Genomic DNA, 26837 nt, shown 5'->3' with positions numbered 1-26837 from the left:
TTAGTCTTCACATATAAACCTAAGAGGTACTAACCCTTATTTCTGAGGAGGAAAACTGTGCTGTGCGTCTCTTCACAGCTGGATTTATGCCTATCTAAATTATCCTCTAATCTGAAAAGATTAGTGACAGCCGTTCTGTTACAGATAACACCCAGTCCCCCAACTATCAGTCACGAGCAGAATGTGTGTTTCAGGCAGATCAGTTTGCTTAATCTTTTGGATGCAAAGGGTAAAAGGTCTTGTTTCCAACCCTTGCTGAGTCTGTGCCTCCCTCAGGCACCTGCAGAGAGGTCTGTGAATCAATTTTCAGCTGGCTCTCCTGTGCCCCCCTCAGTGTGTGGCTCCAGCCACAGCGGAGTCTGGGCACAGAGCAGTAGCGTAGCAACAGCTTCAAAATACAGACCTGGATTATCTAGGAAATTGTCCCTGCACAGTGATTGCAGCAATGGCAAACACAATGTAAATAATATAGGTCACACTGAGAGAAAATTAAAGCAGGATTTATTTACTCATTTATTTTTCCTCATACACATTTCATCTTGTGATACCCTCTTTGATGTTCTGAAAACAAGGCTCTTATCCCAGCATGGACCCTTTTTTTTCTTTTGAAACATCTAGGCACCTACATTTTTGCAGTGAAAAATGTTTGGATTTGTGGATTGATTACTCCTTTGCTGGCCTTGAAAACTTACCTGTGTAGCAGTATTGTCACCTGTTAAAGGGATCCTGTCCAAAACAGAGCAATTTGTATTATTTTGAATTGGTTATTTTACAAGTACTTAAAGAGTAGCTCTACTGAGAGTAATATTTCACAAATACAAAATAATGCATAATCCCTGCAGAGCAACAGGTGATGATAATATGTCAATTATTTTGGAGTGCAAGAGGAAAGCAGAATTTCTGTTCTGCTCTTTGTTTTCTTTAGATATCAAGATTTGGCTCATCCAATTGAAGGTGTGTCTGTAAGCCATTAACTACACCTCTGCACGATGTCTAGGCTCTTTTTGCAACAAAAATCTATCTGAAATACCATGATGGAATGTTAATTCCTGTGGCCAAGTGCAAGCACCTGTAGAGGGAGGTTCCTTGTTAGGCTGACTGTTCATTGTATGGAGTGGAGCCTAATTCAGTTTTCCAACCACGGGCATCCCCTGCTGGTTTAGATGTCTAAAGGCTTTCCTGGCCTCCAGCTACCTTAGGAGTGTCCCATAAATCCTGTCTCATACATGTTTATGGATTTCCTCAGCTATCCTATCAAATGCTGCTGGATATCTAGGCTTAGGCAACTGCATCAAGCCATAAACTTTCACTGAAAACAATGGCCTGGTCACCTAAAGTTAAATAAACTGAATTCCACCAGTGACAGTTTAAATACAAATCTTGGATCACTAGATTAAACTAGAAGTGAATTCTGGTAATAGACATCTGGAAATAATCTTTAGATTGATGAGTTTCTTTTTTCAGGCTATTTAACTTCCCTTATTGTTTCATAGTCCCCACTCAGCAAAAACTGAAGTGCAATAGTGATCAAACAGTTGGACACTTGTGCTGTTCACTTACAGTCTAAATTAACCAGACAAAATTATCTAATACATTTTATCATCTTTCAAAAACTGAGATCCAGCACTCTTCCTTTAACTTCAATCAAATCTTATCCTTTTTTTAACAGCAATCGCCATATGTGTCTTTGAACTGTATTTGTTTTAGAATTACATTTTATTTCAGACACCACAGTAGAAGAGAAAAGCTAACTGGACATACTAAATTTGAATTCCTAGATACTGTTTCAGACACAGCTTAAGATTTTAATTGGGAAAAGAAAAATTCTTTGTTTCTTTGGGTCATAAGACCCTGCATTGAAGGCAAATTTTCCCCTGTTCTGCCACTGTATTTACTAGTTCATTTAGAATTAGTCAATGTCCTCTCATAACTTTGTTTGTGGCTGAAAAGAGAAATATAAATATTTTTATTTATTTGTGGCAATATAAAAAATATTTACCACTTCTTTGTGGAAAATATTATGAACCTGTATGAAACTGCCTTTTGTGGCAGAAGAAAAGGAGGAAGTGTGTCACTCTAAAATGAGTCATTTATTTGTCATCTGCAGGTATGATTTTTATATTTAGATCTTTAAATGGTCTTTTTCATATCAATTAACGAAACAATTGTAGGTGAATTTTTACTGTTGGTACGTCTCTGATAGTACAAGACGTCAGTGACATTGATGACGTTTCAACGACGTGCTCAGGGATAGCTGGGAAGTGAATTTGTCAGTGTACAGGTTTGGTTCCAGTACATCCAGCAGTGTTCAAAACCAGGATTTTGATTTACAAGTTAATTGATTTTCTGTTGCAGGATCCATGCAGGTGTTAATGAAGTAAAACTCAAGAACACATCTTCTGAGGGAAAACCATTATCTTCCTGCTTATATGTTTATAAAATATGAGGCACAAAAAGGTAGAAATCTGCACACTGACCAAGATGGTTTCTTTGGGGATTCTAGGTAATCTGAAAAAGAAATTCATGGGACTGGATGTGACTTTTTGGGACATGAAATTGAGTATTCTGTTACAGACAGCCTCATCATGCAATCCTTCATTCATAAAGTGATCAAGGTCTATTTAGAAACTATTACTATTCTTATTCATTTTGGAAATCTGTTTCAGAACATCACTGCTCTAAAGGTTTGACACTTTAATTTTCAAATTACCTTTATTTATGTGCAGCTAAAACAGCTCTTGTGCCAGTATGGTCAATTAATAGTCATTCATGCATTTTGCTCTTTTAAAAATCAGTTTAGGCTCAGACAACCTCAGATGTTTTGAGGCTAAACCAGCCAATCCTTTTTGTCTCCATTTCTGCCAGTTGTCATAGTAATCCCCTTCTGCACACTTTTTTTTTTTCCACAAAGGTGCCTTTTCTTTTTTCACAGTTGCATCTTGTCTCAGGTTGCTTCTGCTTGTATAGCTAAACTAAACATTCTTTGCAGTAAAATATTATTTTAATAACCTCCTGTTTTAAGATACCTATGATTGTTTGAGTAAACAAATTCTATTTGAGGTGAAATGTCTATGTTGCTGTGCTTTGGGAGTTCTCAACACTGTGTCCCTGCAGCTTGAGAGCTGGTTGAGAAGCAAATGGAAGGAGTGGAAGCTTTGCATCTGAAAATATAGGTATTTAATCACTCTTCAGACCTCTGCTCACATGTATTTGTACCATTTTGGGATTCATTTTAAAATCTATTTGATTAAAAATCTGACCAGCAGAAGTGTTTTATATTTGCCCACATTTATACTTGGTCTATAAATATGTTCATCCTTAGCTGTAACACTGATACTTTGGGTGGCCCTTCATTGCAAGAGAGTCTCTGTTATCCAGAAATGGCCAGTGAGGTGCCCAGATAATACTGGCAAGTCCTCAATAAACAGAAATACTAGGACAACTCATTTAAACTTATAAAATTTGTATTTTTCTTAATGTCATCAGAAATCCTTCCTAATTTTAATACACATTTTAATCACAATTTCAAATTAATTTCTCAAAGCCTAAAGTTACTACAAGGTCTTACTTCCAGGAGAAGTTACTAAAAAATATGCTGGACAAAGTCCAGTGTCAAAAGTCTATTATACACCATGCGGCCTGTTTTGAAGAGGCACCAATCTGCCTTTTCTTTCTTTGGTGAGCACATGGATTTAATGTCAAAAGTCTATTATAAACCATGTGGCCTGTTTTGAAGAGGCACCAATCTGCCTTTTCTTTCTTTGGTGAGCACATGGATTTGTAAATAATCACAGTTACAAGGTGACATAAAAATCACCACCTTTGTAAAAACACCACAGATTGATTTATATGTACATCACACTGAATGATTGCATCACTTATTGGACTTCACGAGGCACCTTAAATTCACTCATTTTCACCAAATATAGGCAGGATGCTTATCTGTTGAATCAGTAACTTGCTCGCTGTCCTAAGGCGCCTCGCAGGAGCGCGTACAAAGAGCAGCCCGAGCTCAGAGCAGCATCCAGCCCCTCCCTGGAGATCGCTGCGAGCGGAGTTTGGCCGGGGCAGAGTTTCTGTGCGGCCCCGGCGCGGATTGGCCCCGCACTGATAGCGGCTGATAACAGCTAAAAATAGTCCCGCTATAAAAGCTCCGGCAGCCTGGCATTCCTCCTGCGCTGCCAGCCGGGAGGAGACCGCGCTCCGCAAGTCCCTGCAAAGATGTGACCAAAGAACGCTCTGCTGCCCAGTTCCACTTAACAATTAACTTGTCCAGACTGGGCTGTGTGACTCATGGGGATGGTAACCAAGTGCATTTTATATTTAAAAAAAAAAAAAAAAAAAAAAAAAAAAAAAAGAACAGACCGAAGGGCAGATTTTCCAAGCAGAGCGTGACAGGTGGGCTGGTGGAATGTCTTTGTGTACAAAGAATGTTGTACTTGCAGATATATTCAGATAATCACCTGCATGGAGAGCGTACTCCATGACAATGGAGTTCTGAACGCTTGGAAAAAAAATTCATTTGACAATGGTTTGACTAAGCTGACATTGAGGAGTCCAGGAATCTATTCTTAGCTTGCTGTTGATTCTGGGGAAATTGGGTCATTTCCTTGCATTTTTGTTCACTTTCAAGCTTTTGTTTTAAGATGTAGTCCGGGGAATCGGTGAGTTCACTGGCTGAGTGCTTTGCAGGATAATTCTTTGGGTGTCTGAAGTCCTTTGGATGAATAAAGAAGACACCAGTGTTGAAAAGCTCCCTTTTTAAAGTCTGGTAAAAGTTACACTGACTTGAAAACACGGTGTAAGAAAGAATTAGGAAGCATTAACAATCAGTGGCATTATCAGCCCTATCAATAAACTATTCCCACATGTATTACTTCCAGTGGCTCTGTGTCCTCCTCTTTGATTTTATGAAGCTTTGCACTATGAAGTTTGTATATGTAGATTCCCCTTCATTTTCATTACAGCATTTTAATTTTTTTTCTGGTTTACAATAATAAAGTGCAATGTTTATAATATCTTGGGAAAGTAATAGATGACGTGGCTAACTTGCTTTCAGTTTTGATTCTATATACTTAGTTCTCTAAAAAGGGCTATCAGTTACCTTTTAATTTGTTGTTTGATTGCTAGATCTCTCATGAGATATGAGATCATTGCAGAGCGTGTTGGTTTGATAATTCTGTATGTTAAAGTAATCTTTTTCTGGTCAGGAGACCCAGTATGGTCAGAGATGATCAAAACTCCCTCACAGTGACTTCCACCTAGTCAAGATGCAGAGCTGAGAGAAGTCAAACCTCACAACACACACAACTTCACCCTTCTGAATTCTGCTTTTCCTCTCTAAAGGTCAATTTTCTGCCTGAACCTGTAGGCAAGTCTTAACTGGAGAGTCTGTTTGCTGCCACCTTCTGCAGGGGAATTTAGTTTTCTCTCAACATCATGAGATACCTTTTGATATATTTATTATTTAGTCTGGTATCAACTCTGACTTGCTGCTTGATTAGAAATGGGTAGAAGTTGCTAATAATGAGTAAAGGGTCTACATCTCATTAGAACTTTTCCAGCTGATGTAGGTCTCACAGGAAAACCTGGTCCATTTTCTACAGAATTGTATTGGAGTTGTCACCAAGGTCAGAGCAGTGACACTGCAAGGACAAACTGGGCTTTGACATTTTGGTGGGCTGTGAGGTTGCTCCCAGATATTGCAGCCAGTGGCCAAGGGTCCGCATTTTTCTTATAAAAGTGATAGCTGCTACATGCTCTGTGAAAATTTGTGATTTTGGCAAAAGACGGAAATTTTGTGGAAAATCTTCCACTTAAGAGGCAAAAAAACCCCTTATGTCTTTCTAGTTAGACTACCCAGTATTCCCAGTTCTGACAGACTTAAACAAGGCACCACTGTTATTTAGACACTGCTCAGTGCTGAATTTCACTAAAAATGTACTTTTAGTCTTAAGCCAACCATCTTTTTAAGAATTACCACAAACATCTTTCACTTAAGGATGTGAGACATGTTCTTTGAAGTCCTAATGAGCTGGGTTTGCTGGTCATCAGCAAAAATCTGTTAATGTGATGGTTACCAGCAAAAATCTGCTAATGTAAAAGAGTATTTGCAGAAGAGAAGTTCACCTCTGTGCTTAACTCACCACCTTGCTTCAATTCATCTGGTTGTTTGCATTAACTCTGCAGTGAAAAAGGGTCCTCAAGCCAAAAAAAACCCCAAAAACCAGAAAACACAACAACCTAAAATGGGATGTCACCAAGTCAACTTTAGGTGCTGCAAGATGTTGAACTCTTACTTTGAAGTTCTTGGGAAGGAAAAAAAGAGCAAAGAACCCACGGTTCATTTCGTAACAGTTTGAGGTGATGCACTAAGGCAAGTGAGCTGGCAAACTTGGTGGAAAATTTATCACAGAAGTACCAAAAGGTGAAATGAAAAATGAATGAAGGCAATTTATTAAGGAGAATGGAAGAGTTCTTCAGTTCACTGTGAGGCTCAAGGTCAGCCAGCAGCATTAACCCAGGCTAGCAGCACTGCCATTGACCAGTGGCATCACCACTGCAGAGGGTAAACTTTGCTGCCACAGAGGGATGTAAGGATGCTGAGCCCTGCTATTTCACACTGATCCAGTGTGAGTTTATCAGGGAGCAAAAATCCAGAGGCCCTTTTCTTAAGCCAAACAGTACGTACACCACAGAGGGTTCTGAAACCCACAGTGCAGATCCATGCCCGTAACCTGCTATGCAGGTACTGATGCCAGTGTGTGAACCCATGGGGGCCAGCCTGAGTCGTGAGTAATTTCAAACTGAGCTGCTGAAGGCTTTAACTTTTAGACATAATGTGCATCAGGACAAAGAAAGTAATTTCAGCTCTCAGCCAAATTGTTTGCTAAACAACAGTGTGAAACACTAATGTGTCCAATGAAATCAGCAGCAACTGTGCATTCTTTAAGCCTCAGTTCCTGGGAGCAATTGAAGCCTAGCCTGAGATATGCATGAGTTGTTCATGCCATTTTGAACACTTTTTGTAAATAATAATTCATAAATCAGGATTAAAGTAGTATGTTGTGTGCTGGTCTTTTGTTTGGAGAGGAATTTAATCCTAGTTTGCATGTTCATGCTTCAAATCTTAATTAATTTAGACTTAATTTATGGTAAGAAGCATACAAAAAAGTGAACAGAAATAATCTAGAAAGGGACTTGCATGATGAACTCCTGTAAAACAAGACAGGAATAGGCATTACTTACTCTGTTGAAGACTTGGAAGTAAAATAATGTAATTTTAGTTCTATGACAGTAGTGAGTCAACAACAATGGGTACATCACAGTTACCTGGTGCTGTTTTTCTTCAGCACACTTGATAGCATGGAGGATTCATTTTGAAAAGCAAGGGCTGAGGATTTCTACATTTCTCCTTTCATCAGCTGCATTATCCATATAGCCCACAGTTTGGGACAATCTGTCATGCTCTCTCCATTGTATCTCCTACAATACCACTTTCCAGAGCAGTCTCAGTCCTGGTTGGAAGTATCTTTTGTTTTTAATTGAAATGTCAGTTTTTGAATGACAGTGAAATAAACTACTGCCCTCTAGAAGCCTCTGTACTGAATGCAGCATTGCGAGATGATTTTGTACCTTTTCAGAGCCACTTCCCTACAAATGGGTACCTGAGACTGTCTCGATGTGAGCACTGAGATCATAATCCATAATGCAATCCCTCTTCACACTGAACAGCAGCAGGTTTTCTCTTGAAGGTGTTAATGCTTATTAATGTTACAGCAAAGTCTGATGCTGCATCCATGTGAAAACATAATTATATATAAAAAGAATTCCATGGTTTTGGACTAGAACTTTACAAAACTCCAGTCTGAACTGATTCATTCTGCTAAACAGAAGAGTTTCAACAAGATAATTTTAGAGCTAAAATAATACTTTTAAATAAAAAGATGAAGGAGAACTGTATCATGGCTGTGATAGATTCATAATATATGGGCGTGGGTATAGAGTGGGTTACCTCAAACTGGCCAGTTAATGAAGTACAAAGTTTTCTGGTCTAGGCTTTTCCATCACATCCCATCTATTGGAACATTCAGGCTGCACAGCTGTTTTTGTATCTCTTGATGTCTTCCATTACCTTGAGTGTGGGAAAATTTACAAAAAGGAACAAAATCAAAGTTCTTCCATCAAACCAACACAGTTTGTGGTACTGTACATCTTTAGAGTCAAGGGAAAGTATCTGCTCACCCAGTGTTGGCATGAGGCTGATGAGAAGAGCTTTGAATGTCCATGCATGTCTTATACATTTGGGGAGGGGAACCTGCTGTCTGGCCCCAAATATCTGAGACAAATCTTTTGATTTTTCTGAAATTCAGACAAGAAATCGATAGGGACACATTGTAACTCAAGGGAAAATAAAAATTACTGGATTGATTCCTTGCAGTTGTTAACTTGTTAAGTGTGTTGCATATCAAAACTACTAGCATCCAATAAATGTAGTTGGAAATTTCCAGTAATTCAGAACTGTTTCTGGAGGAGATGTTTCCATAACGAATCGCCCTGGCTGCTGCTTAGGTGTGGGGCTTTTTGACAACTAAGCAGTTAAATAATTCCCTGGTGAAATCATAGCCCCAAATATAATTTGCTGCATTTACTGCAGCTGCACCAAACTTCTTTTTATCACAACAATGAAAAACATCACCTGTGTCATATAAAACTTGCAATACCTGCTCTGATGGAAGGAGCTGGATGGAAGCACTGGGAGATGGATGTGCTTTGTGCTCTGATCCTTCTTGGTAACGTAGCAGTGTGCAGGAGAACTGATAGAGTTACATTCTGGATGCTTGGCCTCTGCTTCACCCCCTTGGGACAAATCTTTGCTGGAAGTGAAGCTTGGATCAGGCCTGTGAAAGCTGATAGGGCATCAGGGTTCACCTACAATAGAGGTCTTACGTAGGGATGTGGCTGTTCCTTTTCTGAAGCTGTTCTCTTATTAATGGGATGACATGCTCATATTCATTTCTATATCTCATAAACCTCAAACTATAATGACTTGGCTTATGAGGAGTTCATAATTTAGTGTCTAATGATCTTGTGTGTAACTCAAAGCCTCTGCTACTTCTGACTTGTGAGAAAATGATAGGCCAAACTAAGTGACTCATTCTTTGCAGTAAAATGAGAGTGTACTAATTATTTATCAGTATCTTACCCTTAATTTGGCTCAAGAAAGAGCTGATTTCATCATACACAAAAGAGCTGTGTAGACACTAAAAACTATTATAGTCAGAAAGGTTCCACCCAGATGTAAGCGATAAGTCAGTTTTATATGACAGAAAAGCAGTAAATGCATGAATAGATTCCTAAAGCAGTGCATATAAAAATATATATATGCATCTATATATGTTTCCTCCTACTCACTGCCTTCTACAATGTTTATCGTAAATTCAACTTCCAGAATCCCTTTATAAAAAAAATCGCATTATCTGAACAAGTTATGTTGTCTGTTATGTTTCTTCTCTTCTAGGGATTCCATGGGGGTATTTTTGTAAAGCAGAGGGGTTTTTTTTATTGGTTTTTTTTTTTTTTTGGTTGTTTGGTTGGTTGGTTGTTTTTTTTATTTTTTTAAATTTTTTTTTTGAGGTGGGCTGGCTTATTCTTTCCATGGATACCTAAAAGAACGGCTGGAACACCAGATGTGTGGTATTTACTTCTCAACTTCTGTAGCCTCTGAGCACCCCATATCAGGTCCTGGGTCAGGAGGTGAGATGGAAGCAAATGGTGAAGGCACCTTCCAGTGGCAGCACTGCCCAGAACACCCTGAGCCAGGTGGGATCTGGCCCATCCCTGCAGCAGTTTGTATCTGGGTTACAATGGAAATGGCTGCAGGGCACCTTTGCTCCCTTTGTATTGCAGTTTCCCTTCTGCTTTGCTGAGCCTCAGCACAATAATCTTCGTCTGCAAACTAATTAGAACACACCACTAAACCCAGGCAGTAATTGGGAGGGAAGGATTTAGATGTTAGCACGTTGAGGCTCTACTGAAATTGCTTCATCTAGAGTTTGACTTTCAGAAGCGCAAGGCATGCACAACTTCTGGAGTGAGGGATGGCACAGGCACAGGAATCAGGCTCTAAAGCCATAAATTTCCTCTGCTTAAAAATTACTGTAGGATTTGACTGACCATTACATGTTTATCTCATTACCCTAGACTCAGTGGAAAAAATTAGACACTTCTAGGGCATGTTTTTTCATTCTAAAATAGACATCTAAATAGGTCACATGCATCATAACTTGTAAGTGCTGAGATTTTGAAAGTTGATTTTATTTCTACCCTTTGGTTTAGCATTAGCAGCATTACCTCATTACTGTGCTCATAGCTGGCAGTGTCTTCTCTTCCAGAGCCAATGGTCCTGTGATATAACTCGTTCAAACCACTTGCCTATATCAAAACAGTGTTTTCAGTGAGGCTGGAGCTACAGGTAACTTCAGTCAAGATGATCCATTTCCCATTGTTCCCAGGAACCCTTATTAAAGGGAAATTATGTCACCATGAGGTGCTAGAGCAAAACAATTTTTCAGCAAATCCCAAAAGCTTCTAATTGTATAGTTAATAGTGCATTATTTAGGGATGCATTTTAGAGATACAGCGATTACTCTTAAGTTTTTTGGCAGACTTTTATAACTGTAATGCATAATTACAATGCAATGATTCTTTCTGCCACATGTTAGTACACTTAGCCCATGTCCTTGGAAACTTGCCGGTAGGCTTAAGAATAATTGTACTCTAAATGTTTGGTAATTAATGTGCCTGGTCCAAAAATTACATGTAAAAATTTGAAATCAAAGGAGTAACAACACTTAATTCTCTTACAGTTAACCTTCCAGTTATTTGAATGAGTGCTAATTAGATCTAAAAACCATAAGCATACTTTTACAGTAATTACAATGATGATTATGTTGTAATTACAGTTGCAACAGCATAATGAGATTTACTTGTTAACCATTTCAGTTCTTCATATAGCGCACGTGAAGCAGCTGTTGTGGGAAAATTCCCACAGAACTTACCCAAAGGGCCATGGAGGTGTTGATTTTGAGTGCTCTGGAGCTGTGTCAAATGCCTACAGAGAGAACTGGAGATCATCACAGCAGCACACAGCTAAGAGCACTTTCAGGAAAGGCGAGTGTTTGATCATGTCAAAACCCTCCCCAAAAGGCATCTCTGTGTCAGAAGGGGAAGGTAAAACTGCTCATGCCTGGCACCTCAAGCTGCCAACAACCTGTGAGCCAGAGCTTTGGCAGTCCTGAAACAGGATCAGGGGCAGAAGCAGAGAGAAACTTCCCGAGGGCAGGAGGACACAAAGTCCCTCCAGGCAGGGATGGGAATGAGGAGGAGGTGCCATTGAACCCTTCACCTCTGCCTGCTGTCCCCTCCTGTGCCAGCACTCCCTCCCTTCGTGCCTTTTGGCTGTGTCAGGACTTTCTATAGGTGCCACCTCATGCTCAGGGCCCTCTGAGTAACGCAAGGAACGCGGGCAAAGGAAGGGCAGTAGGGATGACAGCAGCATGTCAGCAGCAGGCTGAGGCCCTCGGAACTGTTCTCCCATGCTCCACCCAGCAAATCATTGCCCTCCTGTCCCCCCTCTACAACCAGCACCCCGAGGGACATGCTTAGAAATAGTTATGGGACCCAAACATTCCCATTCTTCTGTTCCTGACCTCCATCACATCACAGGTGCTTCTCTCACCTGAGTTTTGGCTTCTGTATCACTTTGTACCACACACAAGGTGGGGGCTGCTGAGAAGCAGCTTTTCTTCCCATTACTTGATTGATCCAACAGCCAGTGCACAGCCTTTTTCTCTTACCTTTCATAGCAATAACAATATCAGGACTTTGAACGGCTAGAGGCAGGACAAACACACTTCAGAAAAGCAGAAAAAACATCACTGTTGCTTAAAACAACGAAACCAGCCTGGCTGCAGGATTTCCTTCTTCCCTGTCCCTGGTGCTCTCAGGAGTAGAATGAGGGAGGGAACAGAAATGCTGAAAACAGGGAAGAGCAGAATTATTTGTTCAGAGTCTGATCTTACCGTAGGTACCAGGAGCTTGTCTCCTCCCCTGTGAGTTTAACCCCACCCTCTGCTCTTTTATGCTCTGGGCTATTTTGGGCAGGCAGCGAGGGCTGCAGCTCTGACAGATGAGGGTACTGAACCAGAGCACAGCAGCACTTGTTGCTCTGAAGAACTACCGGGACTGCTCCTCTGCTGCCTGCCTTTTCTTAATTATTGTTAATTGCCTGCTACTTGTTTTCTCCACTCCTTTCGAGCTGTATCATTACAAGTGATGTTTTAAGAGCTTTGTGGGAGCGGTTCCGAAGGGAAACTCGCACGCCCTGCAGTTGGAACCTCCTTTTGCCACTTAATATCAAGAGATCAGCTGGTAGCCTTGGGGGTGAAAAATGACAGACTCTGTTGCTGCTAATGGGGAAGGAAAGGACCCTGAAATCGAGCTCTTTGTGAAGGTAAGTTGTGCTGTGAACTGGACACTGGTGTGACTCTCAGATCGGCTCAGCTTCTACTGAATAATCAAACTTTAATTTTCTGGCGCTGAGCGGAAGCGGTGCTGTGACAGCCTGTTATCTCTTGTACACACGCTCACTCTGCTTTCTTCTTCGTGACATTAGAATTAGGTAATGTTGTGGAGGGAGAGTCAGAGTTCCTGTGTTTTATTGTTAATTCTCTCCTCCTGAGTTTGGTCTGTTATTCTTAGCCTGCTGCCTGCAATGTACTGTGTCCTAACTTTACACTTGAGGTTGTGGGCTTCAGGTTTTGCTCTATGAATCCTGACTTTCTTTTCCATTTTTGGGAAGAGCTGGGGATACCAGGATTTGGTGCCTCAGCAGAGGCTGTTGGGTCTGAAATGCTGATGGACTATAAAACAATAAAGATTGAGATAAGCTGTCAGTCTTCTGATTATTTACTGCAATATTTCCTTTTTTCCCCTAAACTAATACAAAATCAGTTTTTACTGTTGGTTTCCTCAGACTGAAGCGCATTCCGATTTTGTAGAAGCGTGACTGAGAGCAGAAAGCAATTAAATGAAAATACAGGAAAATGATTACAGCTTTCATGTGGTAGGGTTTCAGAATGTTTCAAGTTGTGTATGGGTGTCGGTCTTGGGCTGTGAAAATCTTACCTTTAAAATCAGTGGCACAGTTGAAACCCATGACACATACAACCTTATTAAAAGCAAACTTCATGCAAACTCTGTCTCAGTGAAGAGCTCAGATTTTTTGGTGTTCAGAGTGTTTTAAGGCCTCTACACACATTGAGGCTGAGATCCCCTATGCCCATCTAAAATTATGGAATGGCTTGGTTTGGAAGGGACCTCATAGATCATCTTGTTCCAATCCCCTCTCCAATCCATCTCTCACTAGACCAGGTTGCTTAAAATCTTGTCCAGTCTGGCCTGGAACACTTGCAGGTGTTTGGTCTCTCAGAACCTAATCCATGCTTGTAAATCCATTGGATTATTATGAATATGTGGGAGTTACCTCAGACCCTTAGCAAACAGAGCCCTGAATGATTAGGAAAGCAAATTCCAACCCCTCCCTTCTGTCAAGATGAGAGTATGTAATTGCTTTGTACTCCCTGATGGATATTTTGGGCTGTAACTTGAAATGTCAGCCACATCCATGATATGTATACACGGCCTCTTCACACATCTTCCAAAACCAGTCAGTTGAGGTGCAGGTGCTATGACTGAACCAGCAGTGAGGTCTTTTTCTGTAGCAAACAGATTTGGCAAGAATTTCAGGTTCATAAGATCCCTGGAGATACTTTTTACAGAGAGTTTAATGTACTAAAATGGACCAGCAGGAGTCCATACAGCCAGATACCTCATCTCTTACAAGTTGTTTCTACCAAATCGAGTTTAATGGAGATGTTTATGGGCTAAAAAATTGGTTTGTGATGTTGTTTGGTACTCTGTCATCAGCCAAATATGTGTTGGAATGGAAATCTGTAGCTACTGATTTGTTTTAGTTCTCGCACTATTTCACTGAGGCTGACACAGATGTTTGTGATATGTGGTTCCTTGACTGCATCAGCTGTTAAAGTGAAGGTCATTGCCCAGATTCATTGTGTGAATAAGATACTGGGGAAAATGAGCACTTCATTAAACCAAGCCATGCCACCACCTGAAGATTTATAACTCCAGAAAGAATATTTTTAGTAATGTGACTTCCTGCATAATGCATATTACAGAATTGCATAGAGACTCACATAAAACTCTGAGCTGGAACAGAGAAATTAATAGGTATCTTCCTGGAGACTTTCCATTTAGGTTGAAAAATTGCAATTCTTGATGTTTTGGAAGTGTGCCATTAATTTAATTAAAAGTTTAAAAGGTTCTATAGTAAAGCATGTGACCAGAGTATTAAATTATACAACTCACAGAGTATTAAATTATACAACTCAGAAGTTCAAAAAGAGAACATCCAAAAGAGAAACAAGCTGAAAGCTGAAAAATAAAAGAATATAAGAGTATCATGAACAGGTGAAAACTTTCCTGGAGGCTGACTGCAAAGAATAGGATATTAGTAAGGGGAGGTAAACAGGAAGGCTGATCCAGGAGACACTCTGCAAAGAAGAAGATACTTATTCTGTCTGTTTTAAGGCAGGAAAGAACAGAAAAGTAGTAACTTCTGGAGGACTGTGAGGTACTGGGATAAGTGGCAAATGTAAATATACTGGACCACACTAGAGGCAAGTTCTAACAGCAGGGGATGTTGGGATCAATGAGCAATTCCTCATTTGAGTATATAGAGGTGGTATTTCACGGAAAAGAGTTCTGTCCTGCATCCCTGAAGGAGCACACAAAAAATACAGCAGTAAGTGAGCAAATGTAGGGCAGTAGATGTGGCCTGGTGGAAACTGTATCTTCCACAAGCCCCAAAAAACCAGAAAGGGCTGTTTTTCACCAGCTACAGTGTCCCTAATAAATGCATTTTCTGTCTCAGGTTAAAAAAAGAAAGGTGTTACACAATTGCTCTATTTCTCTTTGCTGTTTGTCAACCAGGAGTGCAGGAGCCTGAGACAGACAAGCAGGGAGGGAGCTGTAACCAAAAGAGCTGCTCTGTAACCCAATGCAGGCTGGCTCAGGATCTCCTGAGCTGCACAGACAGGCTGGGCACCACCAGCACACAGCTGAGCTGCTGTGGCAGGGACAGGTTAAGTGGTTATCACACCTATTTGTTATCACCCCCATTGATTTCACTTGTTTTCTAACGCTGCCCTAACCTGGATCTGTGAGGTATTTTTTTTGTGAACAAGTGTTTGTTCTTGCAAGGTGCATGTTTGAGAGCAAACCCCCCCAAATCTGGGGCAGGACAGAAGGAGAGCGATGGGGGGAGCGGTGAGGTCTGCCAGGGAGGTGGTGCTGCCTTGATCAGATGTGCAGCTGGTGTGAACAGGCCCTTGCTGAACTCTGAAACTCTCCAGCAGCAATTCCCTCTCTAAACTTGTTTGACAGGGAGCTGGAGGAAGCTGCCAAAGAGAAGGGTTTGTTGCGTGGTGCTGTGAGACGCTGGGGAAGGCGTGGGGAAGGGAGGTAGTGCTTGCTCTGTGCTTAACCCAGCTTGCTGTAACTCAGGGTAATTTCAGTCCTCTGTGTGCTGGAGAAGCAAAGTGCTTCTGTATAAATGACAAGGACACCCTGATGGAAGATATGTTTAGCTTTTCCTGGCAATCTTGCACCTGTATGCGTGAACTTAACGACAAAATTGAAATAGTGCTCCTATTACGTGAAGTAATGAAATTAAAACCCATAAGGGAGGACCACAGGACTTTTGTGGCTTCTTTATGTTTGCAATGGAAACAGGTGTTTGGATGTTTCCTTGCCTTTCAGGATTAGTACCTAATATCAAAAGTCAATTTGAATGGAGATGCGTTGTACCCATGGAAAACAAAACATTATGCAAAGAGGACTGTATTGCTCAGAGTGCAGTCTAGAAAGCAAACAAACCCAAAAGAGGACCAAAATACATGCCATTTAAAAAAATCATCCTGCTTTAGAAACACTCTATAACAAGATATATCTTAAACCATATTTCTGATAGTGAAAAGATGGTGGGATCATGGTGGTAGGAGAATGTGTGGTAAGCTGGCAGGCAGCTGCTTCTAGAAGGAGTCATTGTTGTGGCACTGATGGATTAATATTAATATTAGAGGTATGTTCATCAGTGTCCTGGGCTGAACCCAAATCAGAGGGACCTCAGTTGAAAGGAGGTGATTCTGCCTCTCTACTCCACTCTTTTGAGACCCCACCTGCACTGCTGCATCCAGCTCTGGGCTCCTCAGCAGAAGGAAGATGTGAACCCACAGGAATGAGTCCAGAAGAGGCCACCAATTGGATCACAGGGCTGGAACACTTGTGCTATGAAAACAGGTTGGAGAAGAGAAAGCTCCAGGAAAACCTTATAAAACCTTCCAGTACCTAAAGGGGACTACAGAGAGACCTTCCACAGAGGCCAGTAGGATTAAGGGGGATGGCTTTCAGCTAAAGGAGGCTAGGTTTATAGTAGATGTTAAGAAGAAATTCTGTATATAAGGGTGGTGAGGTCCTGGGACAGGTTGCCCAAAGTTGTGAATCCCTGACAGTGTTCAAGACCAGGCTGGCTGGAGCTCTGAACAGCCTGGTATTGTAGAAGGTGTCCCTGCCCTGGCAGGGCAGTTGACATGACCTTTAAGGTCCCTTGCAACCCAAACCATTCTAGGATTAGGTGAGCAAGAGCTTTTGCTTAAAATGTGTAAGGCTTTACTTCTCAAAGTGTTCACCCAGAGGCACACTGAACACCCTTCTAGGGAAAAAGTTAAGGTGCTGCAAGTGTAGAAATCAAAAGAGACCTCAGAGGCCTTGAACTTCCACGGTTTCTGCTTCAGACATTTAACATGGCCCTATCTTCCAGCTGACTGGGCCCATTAGGATTATGTCTAAAAGTGATGGCAAGATTTGGTACCAAACTTACTTTCTGAATGAATGGGTCAGTCAGAGAGCCTGGCTGCCAGGACAGAGCAATCATAAACAACAGTGTGCTCCATCAAAGACCCAGGAGCTGCTGCTCCCAGGAGGGTGTTGCTGCCCCTCTTTTTAGGTGGGGTTTGATTTTGGTTTTGCCTTTTTTGTTGTTGTTGCTGTTGTTGTTGTTGTTGTTGTTCTGGCTTTTTTTGGGTGCATTTTCTGGATTTTTTAAAAGTTATTTCTGCTGAAAAGTGATTTCAAACCAGCCTTGGTTTGGATTTTAGTGGTTTTGTCACATAGCCTTAAAGGAAGATATTAATAAAAGTGTTACTCCTGTTACAAGCAATCATTCCCCACTGTTAAGGCTTTTGTGGTTTTAATATGAGATAATCACTCCGATAAGGAAACTGATTTCAGGTTCAGATTTTCAGCATTATCACAACCAGTACTGGCTTTGCAAACAGGGAGAGATACGTTGGTAGGAACCTTTTAACCCTTTATAACAAGACAGGCTCTGCAGTGTGTTTGATTCATAGACTGCCCTCAAAAAGTTTAACTGATGATGAGAAATCAGAATCAGATCTATAGGGCTCTAAGATCATTTCTGTTTCTGGAGAAGTGCAAGTATTTCCTGGGTATTATGAGCTCAGCTTGGCTTTCATACAAAATCATTCCTATATTTAGCTAAACTTTCTAGATAATTAGGAAATAAAAACGATAAAAAGGCACAAGGAAGAATAATGACACTGAAACATCTGGTCCAACCTGTCTGGTGCTCCAAGACTGACCATAACATGTTTTTGTTGCCAAACCTTTCACATTTTGAAGAAGCCACAACCACCCTAGAAAGCAGATGTGTACAGTGTGTGCAGTCTCTGACACTTTTCAGCTGTCACCCTGGAAGTGGTGGGAGCACAGGGTTTACTGTGTATCTTGAATTTTAGCCTTTGGAGCTGCCAAGCAGGTGATGGGCACCATGATTTGTGTCTCTTCAAGCTGCTTTTAGTGAGGCAGTGCACAATCAGCAGCCTGAGTCTCTTCTGCCAGCATCCTGGCCTTATGCTTTGGTATTAAGGTTACAAAATTTATAAGGTTTACCAGTAGTGTGGACACTGGGGAGGAAAACAATTTTACTAATGAGGAAAACTGTTTAAACAAACATCTTTAAATGAGTTTTGTAAGTTCCATGCAGGGGGACTCAAGTATTTCAGTATAGTGGTTCTGCTAAGATCATGTCAAATCAGGAATGAACAGAGTGACAAATCAGTAATAACTCCACTTCTGACCTGCTTAAATCTGGGAAATGCTACCTGGATTGATCATTTTCAATAAAATCATTAAAAATAGAGGAAAAACATCTGTATTGGCAAGATATAATTTTGCTTTAAAATTCAATAAATTTCCATATAACCACTTAGCAAATGTTTTAAAATTACAAGTTGCTTGTTTTTCCTTGTGATGAAGAAAAACAATACTTTAAAGAAGTTTTAGCCTGAGTTATACAGTGCAGTGTCTGTGTGTCTGTTTTGTCTCTGAGCATTTGGAGGTTTTGTTTTGCGTCAAGACAAGGGCCTCGTTGGTGGGAATATTGGAGACAGGCAGTAAATTGTTTAAGCAGGCCAAGTTTATAAAGTGACTTGGCAGGGATATAGTCACTATCCTGGCCACCTTAAACCTAGTCTGGAATGTTTTTAGGATTGCCTGGGAAACTGGTTCTCAAGTTAAGAAGGTATTTCCAGCCATGTCTCCTTCTTCAGTTCATGGTTTCATCCTTAATTTATGGTTAAAGGTGAATGATACCCTGATCTGCCATGGTTTTGGGGTTTTCCTCTATTAACAGCTGTGACTATTTGCTTTTTATTAAACTTGATGGAATTGATATACATGTTAATTGTGATCAAAACATCTGCTTAAAATGAAACATATTTCAATGCTTTGTTGAATATACATACTTTCTACAAATGGGATCCAATCGAATAAATAAGAATTCAGAAACATTCAGTCAGTTTTGTACTGCTGAGTTCAGTGGCAGCAGAATTAGGCCTGCCTAAGTGCATTTGAGATCTTCTTTGAACTCCACTTGTTAGCTCCTTCCTTTTTTCTGGCTTTTCTGAGCCACACAGTCAAACTGGGTAAACACTATGTTTTAATTTAACCATGAAGAACTGGTGATACTGGAAATTATTATTGCTAATAATGATAATTCTAAATATTGGAATTAGCCACCAGTGTGCACTGGGTGCTCTGTCTTTAGCTGCAGGTTGCCCTTTTTCCATCTCTAGCAGCTCCCATCCCGTCAGGCTGGCAGGTTGGGTGTCGTGGTTCAGCGGTGACAGTGAAGCTCCAGTGTCCTCAGGAAACTTTTCTTGGCAATACATGGCTCTGCTGAGGCTAATCCAGAACAGCAAATGTCACTGGGATCGTTTGACATAACATCCCCAAAATACACAGGGAGCCTTTCCAGGAGAGCCAGCAGGAAGTACGTCTGCCTGTGCTCCAGGATTTAATGTTGGTATCAGTCCACCTGCCTGTGTCAAATAGAGTTTAATGGAAGGCTGGGTAAGGATTGTTTAGGAGAGCACATTGATCATCACAGCAACAGTATCACATAGCTCTTGTATGGCACATAATTCTTCAAAATGTGGCAGATATGAGCAAAATATTCCCAGCAATGCTGCAGAAGTAACAGAAACATTATTTTGTTAGTAATATTTCCATTTTTCAGCTAGGAGCTCTGGTAGGTTTTTTAAATTACTCCTTTTTAAGAGAGTTAGGCAGAAGTTAAAGAGCTGTGATTTTATGTGTTAGTTTTGTACATGAATAATAGAAGGTTTCAGTGATAAACTTTTCTTTTAGCTAAGGTTGACTTAAAGTCAGAGAGAATCAATTGGGATAAGGAAGGGATTGGTTTTGTGCTGGACTCAGTCTCTAAATCTTACATGATGTAGGAAATGAGAGCTGGTACCTAAAGTGCGACAGTAGGTACTTTGTAAATAGCTTGAAGAGATTTGCTTGGCACAGTAAAATTTCATGTGGTAATTTCCTTAATTCCCTTTCCTTCCTCGTCTTTTGTTCCTCCCATTGTTTTGCACTTCTGTGTTGCTGACATGCAATAAAACTCATCTAGATGGGGTGGCAGGGATATATATGTACATCTGGAGCTAAGAGTTTAAAAAATCTGGTTTTTGTGTATCTGAGGAATTTAATCAGCATCATGTATTCCTGGCATGATTTTTATATTAAATTTAAGACTTGGAAATTATTACAGTGGAACAGAAGTAATTCAAAGTGTATCCAGCTGTGTTTTCCAGTTCCAAAGCCAGTAATTTATCTAATAATACCTAAGGGTAGAACTTAATCTAACTGATTGCATTTACAACATGTCATTGCTGTTTGTTACATAACTTGATTGCCAGTACACACGTAAATGTAGAATGATGAATTGATAGGATTTTTGCTCTCTCTTAAAGATTCCTTGTAAATTAGTATTATTCTCTCCCTCTCAAGAATAATTTCATGACTTATTTTTAAAGTGTTTATGATTTTACTTTTCTATATGTATCTATATTTTATTAATGGTGGTATTCACTGGATTCAACACATATTCTTCTTTGATTCTGTGACTCTGATGCGCCACAGAAATGTCATGGGTACAGTGTCATAAAAGGAGATGTGCTCAAAAAAAAGATTGGATCACAAAGCCCCTGAGATGCAGTTCTCTAACACACCATAGCAAAGTTTTGCCATGTTAAAATGGCCCCAGTGTTGTCAAAGCCCAAATCAACCTTTTTTTTCTTTTTTTTACTTTCCAGTCTGTGAACAAATAAGGACTTCAGGACTTTATCTTAATAGAAAGCAACATCACAGCTCCCATCATTCAAACTCTCTGATTTTTATTGTTTTTCTCATCAAACTGCAAAAAGGTTCTGCAATGCAAATTTTACATGTTAAACTCGGTAATATTTCTATTTCCAGGTTTTGACCCAAATTCTTCACAGGATTTCTTTACTTTTGTGCTTTTCTGCCTCCTTCAGTGACCCAAGGCAAGTTTTTCAGGCTCTCCTCACATTGATAAAATGCTGATACCAGTCCTTCCCTGGTGCCAAGTTTGTGTACATGTGTTGCATCTTCTGTAGACCAACTTCTCTGCTTTTCCTGCTTGTTCTCACACACAGACTCATAAATTTATACCAGTCTTGTAATCCCAATAATTTCTGTGTTGATCCCCAAAGCAGCCTGGTTACTTCTTAAGAGGTATTGTATATCTGGAGCTCAAGGGCTTCTCCACTTTTTTCCCCATACACCTGATCAAAAGACATTAAAATAGCTCCTTTTTATGTATTTCTGGCAACCCTTCATAAAACTGAAATAAAGCACTAATTGTAATGTATTTCAGGAGGGCTGTGTTGTATTAATGCATCTGTAGGACAGCAGGAGTTGAAACTTCCCCTTCTATAGCTACTCTGGTCTAAAGGACATTAAGGAGGATAAAGTTGCTCAGATAGTGACAATTTGCTCTTCTAAATCCTCATCTTGATAGATGCTAATTTTGTGTGCAGTGCAGATGACAGAAGCCTATGGAATTCACCTGTATGTGCTTGCTGCAAAAGGTAATTAAAATTCTCAAGGCCTAATATTCACAGCTGAAACTGATTTTCATTTACTTTAAATTCTATAAAACTTGCAAGGATATTATATGGGAGTTGCAAATTCCCCACCCACCCCCCCCTTTATTATGTAAATCCTGCTGTAAAGAAGCCATTTCTTAACTCTTTCTGTAACGTCTTTTGCATTTCTTAGAATCATAGAATGATTTGAATTGGAAGGGACCTTCCAACTCAATCATCATGTAATTCCCACTCCCCTGCCATATGCAAGTACACCTTCCATTAGACCAGGTTGCTCAGAGCCTCATCCAACCTAACCTTTAATACTTTCAGAAAGGAAGCATCCACAACTTCTCTGGACAATTTTTTTGTTTCTTCTGGTCTAAGAAAAACATCTGACTCAGGTCACTGTTCACCAGTATCTCAGGTGTTAAAACCTGTTCATGATTCTGAGAATGGGGTTTATGCACAGAGGAAATTTGCTTGATTTAGGTATGGCTTTAGTTTCTGTTTCTCTTAACCAAGAAGATGCCAAAGGAGACATAATATTTTATATAACTTCTGCTGCAGGTAAAGACATAAGTGTAATGCTCTACATCTTGGAGAAGGGCTCATCACCCTCAAATAGACTGTGCTGCTTCAGGCTCACAGAGGAGTTCAAAGTATGAGGAGCTAATCCTTGTGTGCTCCGTCTCAGAAATCTGACAACTGAGTTCAGCAACTCTGTATTCAGAAAAGAATGTTTAGCATCAGTTTTAAATGTTCAGAAGATGGAATTTTTTTTGTGAGTGTTGGGTTTTGTTTTTTTTTTTAATTCTTGGTAGTAAAGCACAGCAGGATACTAGAAATTCTCCAAACTTCCTAGATGCTGATAGCAATTAATAATCCTTAGATCCCAGTTCTGCAAAGGAGGCTGTGCAGGCTGCTCTGTGCTTTGGCAGGCACCGCTAAACATTTTTGCAAATGGTCTTTGCAAAAACCATTCCCTGAGGTAAAAAATAAATACAGATGCCTTTTTATAGTATTTCCAAAGCATTGTCAGTACTTTACAGTACTGACAATGGTCATGGTCAGTACTTTACAGGTGCAGAAGCTGAGAAGCCATCGCCTTGTGCAAGGAGGGCCAGCAAGAAATTCACCTTGATCCTGTGCTCTGTCCTTTAGTCAATAGCTCTTGTGTCCTTTGGGTTTTGTAGAGCACTTAGCATGACTAATTCAGTGTTCATGTGTCACTCAGGCTTAGTAATTCACAGTAAATAGCCCAATAACAAACACACAAATCATACTAATCACATCTATGCATTTTTACTTTGTCTTTTTGACACTGCTGTTAGTAGGGAGGGGTCAAGGTTTAGATTATTTTTTGACTGGCTGTTTTAAACAACACACAGAACTTATGTGTGTTAGGATACTGGAAAAGAAGTAGAGAAGAATAATTTTAAGGCTTAAAAATTGCTTAAGATTGCCATCCTGAAGGCAGCCTTTCTCCTTTAATTAAAAGAGCAAGCATCATTTGACTATAATATTAAATATATCTGCAGGGTCTTTTTAGTACAGTGGTAAGAGGTATAACAAGACAGAGAATCACAGAATGGTTTGACTTGGAATGGACTTACAGACTGCTTCTAATCCCTCTGCCATAGACAGGGACACCTTCCACTAGACCAGGTTACTCCAAGCCCCATCTAACCTGGCCTTGATCCCTTCCAGGGATGGGGAATTCACAACTTCTCTGTGCAACTTATTAATAGTTAAGGTCAAATGTCATCAGAGTAGGAGGAGGCTTAATAATAATTGTAAAGGTTGTAACCTGTTGGAATGGATGACCAAAGAAGTCATGCTCTGTCTGCCTCTGGTTCAGATAGATATGCTGTAAAGAAGCACACATAGCTAGGGACAAGAAAGGAGTAAACATGCCAGAAAATCTGCAAACCAGCAGGACATTGCTATGGAGGAGGTATTGACAAGACAGAACAGGGCTCAGTTGAAGCATAGAAGGAATCTTTGCTTTCTGTGCCTCTGAACAACAGCACAAATTTGGTTGAGGCTAGTCTGACAGAAGTGATGCTGAGAGGCTGCTTACATGTCCTGGGTGTGACAGTGGAATGTGATTAATTCAGGTACTGGTTAAATATGGGGTTGCTTATCTTATATGCTTATCAAACCTGGTTATGCCAGGGCCAGACTTTGGAAGGGCCTCCAAAGGCTGGGCTGATGATTGCTGTGCCAGTAGAGGTCCGACCTTGAAGATGAGGTGAGGATAAAATTTCCCCTCTTTTCCCTTTACAAAGATGAGTGACTATAAAAGCTACCCAATCATTGTGGATTGACTCCTGACAAAATACTGAATTAATTTTCAGGTTGGGCTGGTGCTTCTCTGTATGGATTGCCAAGCTTATCCTCTTAATGACATTTTAACACCCAGATAAACAGCCTGAACCTTGACATCCAGGGCATGTAGCTATTGTTGTTCTGCCTGCTGGTGCATGCCTGTACCTGTGTATTGTCCCAAACGAGTGGAAATCAGAGAAACCAGCCCTGATGGATCGTTGCTATTGTTGCTGGTGTTTTTCTAGATTGTGACTCAATTTGTGTGGATCAACAGGCACGTTGTGTTACTGCTTTTCTTTTGCTTTTAGCTGCTGAATGGGCAACTTCAAACAGATGCAAATGCATATCATGGGGGGGAAATGATTTTCTTTCGCTGTCCTGTGTTTTGTGATGAGCCATTGCTGCTGATTCAGTGTGCAACTGGAGACCTGTTTTGTTTATTTTATTTATGGTATTTTTTTAAAAAGCTCTTCCTGAATGAAGAGGGGTTGAATCATGGAATATTCTTGCAGGTTCTAGGTTCTCTCAGAATGGCAGTTTTTGTTGTTTTTCTGTGCTTAGGTCTTTTAAATGCCCAGGACATGCCAAGAGGGTTCAGTGCAACAATTAATAATGAAATTCCCTTCATTATTTAGTCTATTTTCAGTCCTCAATTAGCATTTGGTTCATTTTAATTCACTTTTCATTCTGCAGTTTGACAAAGAATTCTATTTTGCCCTTTCTTGTACCAAGATGTGCAAAATTTGAATTTTTGTTTTCTTTTTTAAAACAGTATCTCAGAGTCTCACAGTTAACCTCTAAAACCAGTCCTAGGGCTGGGTCTTGCTTGAGGTTCAAAAATGATGATTCCTCTGCATTAAGCACTCTGTACTCAGCCTGGTCCAAGATGGAGCCACAAGGAGCTCCTCAGAGTGCACGAATGCAATCTTCTATTACATATTTCAATTCCATATTTACAAATCTTCAATTACATGTTTCTCTAAACACTCCATAAATCTTCTTGCTATTCAGTCTCTACCAAAGGCAGGTGACCACAGATGTGGGAAGACTTGTTTCAGAGTGGGAAGTGGCTCCTTGTCACCAGCAGCCCTATGACCTGTGCTGTGCGAACACCTCATCTCCCACTGAGCAGAATCTCTGCTCCATGGCCTCATGATTCAGAGTTTATCTCAAAACAGATAATTCAACAATAATAATGCATCTTAGAAATGCTGACTGTAGACAGCTCCTCAGGTCCAATCTTGAAGAGCTGGGGAAGGATATGGCCAAGATGAGAAATTTGAAGATGTTATATAACTTTTATAGAAAGTTATATATTTTTCTATAAAAGTTATATAAAGAGTATAATATTTATAAAGTTATAATTAGTCCCATGACATCTCTTTCACTCTGGGCACCAAGTTTTTAACTTATTAAAAATTACTTGAATATTTATTTAACATTTATTTTAAGCTATATCCAGGATCTTTGAAACTGCATGCAGCATTAGTACTAATCACCTTGTGCCATTCTGCCAGAGAGGTTTTTGTACTAACAAATGTTTTGCTTTTCATTGGAAGTGTGAAATTATAGGATTTCTCTTACTTGTTATTTTTTGAAGACCACCCGTGTGTGCTTGACATTTTACAATAATAGGAAAAAAAATCTCCATTTTAGAGAGAATTGTAAGTAAAAAAAAAAAAAAAAAGCTTATTTTTCTGATCTTATTCAGCTATTTGAGAAAATAAGGCCCAGCTGTAAAAAATGCATAGAAAATGTTCAGAAATTCTCTTGCCAAATTCTGGTTTCTCAATTACCTGATTACCCAGCATTGTCTCCAGAGATGGCACCTTCTTGTGAACTTAACAATAAATGGATGAGGAGATTTAGAGATCATGACCCTTGTGTCACACTCCATTTCCACCATATCAAAAAGGATTTGTTTAATTTGAATAAAGCAGCTGGGTGACAATGGCAGAGAAGCAGAATGGAGAGCCAGAGAAAAGGATGGGAGCTGGGGACAGATGTCAGGGTTGCTGTCACCAAACTGTGGTGAAGCCAGAGAATGGGGAATATGGCTGAAAGGTGAGGGGCATAAAATGAAATAAAATCAACAAAGTGATTGTTTTCTTGTGGGGGAAGAGTGCAAGCAAGAGACATTTTGGGAAGAAGGCTACTGATTGCTTCTGAGAAAGCTGTGAGAGGAAAGAACAGGCTGGAGAAGAATTCTGCTGTACAGCCATGCTGGAGTCACTGCTGAACTTTTTGGAGGGTGCTCCACTTGGGGCACGAGGGACTTAGGAGTGATAAAAATAATAATAATAAAAAAGATGATAATTGGAATTGACAGCATCATCAAGGATCCCTGAAACAAAAGGACAGTAAGAGGTGAAAATGTGCTAGGGAAAGTGCAATTGATTATTTTGATGAATAGCATTGAATTAAACTTAATTAAGCTTTCGTTTGGGTTTGGTTGTTTTTGTTTTTCATGCTGTATAACAGGATACAATGAAATCAGAGGAAAATCACTCTGAGTATCAGGTAAAATTTTCTTTTGAGAAAATGAGCAAAACTGTTTCTTTTTAAAGCATTTCAAACTGGCTCAAACAGTACAGGCAAAGGAATTTAAGAAATCATCCTGTATTGGGATACTGAGCAAACAAGAAATGTGTTCCAGACTTCTCTCATTGATCTGTTTTTTTCTGCTTACAATATTTATCATGCATTAAATTCAGAAGCCCATATGGCAGAAAAATATTTGTAAATTCTACTTTTGCTAATACACACACTTATTCAAAATTTCTCAGCAGTTTTTGGAAAGCACCACTGTTTATTTTCTCCATTGTTTGATACTGAACACACAAATTGTTTTGCTTTTAGGTGGGTCCCAAGGAACATTTACTTGCT

At 40.0% G+C, this 26837-nt stretch overlaps 1 protein-coding gene and 1 long non-coding RNA gene across 2 annotated transcripts in view; one reads left to right on the top strand and one right to left on the bottom strand.

The window, feature by feature from the left end:
• Positions 1-484: 484 nt before the first annotated feature.
• On the bottom strand, positions 485-11496 carry LOC121469653 (uncharacterized). The gene is made up of 3 exons (XR_012054799.1): positions 11061-11496; positions 10354-10519; positions 485-2508 (listed from the first exon to the last, which is right to left on the bottom strand). It is a non-coding gene; the product is annotated as an uncharacterized lncRNA (long non-coding RNA).
• A 658-nt stretch (positions 11497-12154) lies between these two features.
• CLIC5 (chloride intracellular channel 5) overlaps positions 12155-26837 on the top strand; it is a 58637-nt gene continuing 43954 nt past the window's right edge. Inside the window, exon 1 of the mRNA XM_030269925.4 lies at positions 12155-12514. Coding sequence (XP_030125785.4) covers positions 12452-12514 — 63 coding nt within the window. The 5' untranslated portion in view covers positions 12155-12451. The remainder of the gene's footprint in view (positions 12515-26837) is intronic.

This window comes from Taeniopygia guttata, chromosome 3 (assembly GCF_048771995.1).
Source record: "Taeniopygia guttata chromosome 3, bTaeGut7.mat, whole genome shotgun sequence".
Lineage (NCBI taxonomy): Eukaryota > Metazoa > Chordata > Aves > Passeriformes > Estrildidae > Taeniopygia > Taeniopygia guttata.
The sequence above is the reverse complement of the archived record's forward strand: the minus strand, read 5'-3'. Positions and strand labels throughout refer to the sequence as shown.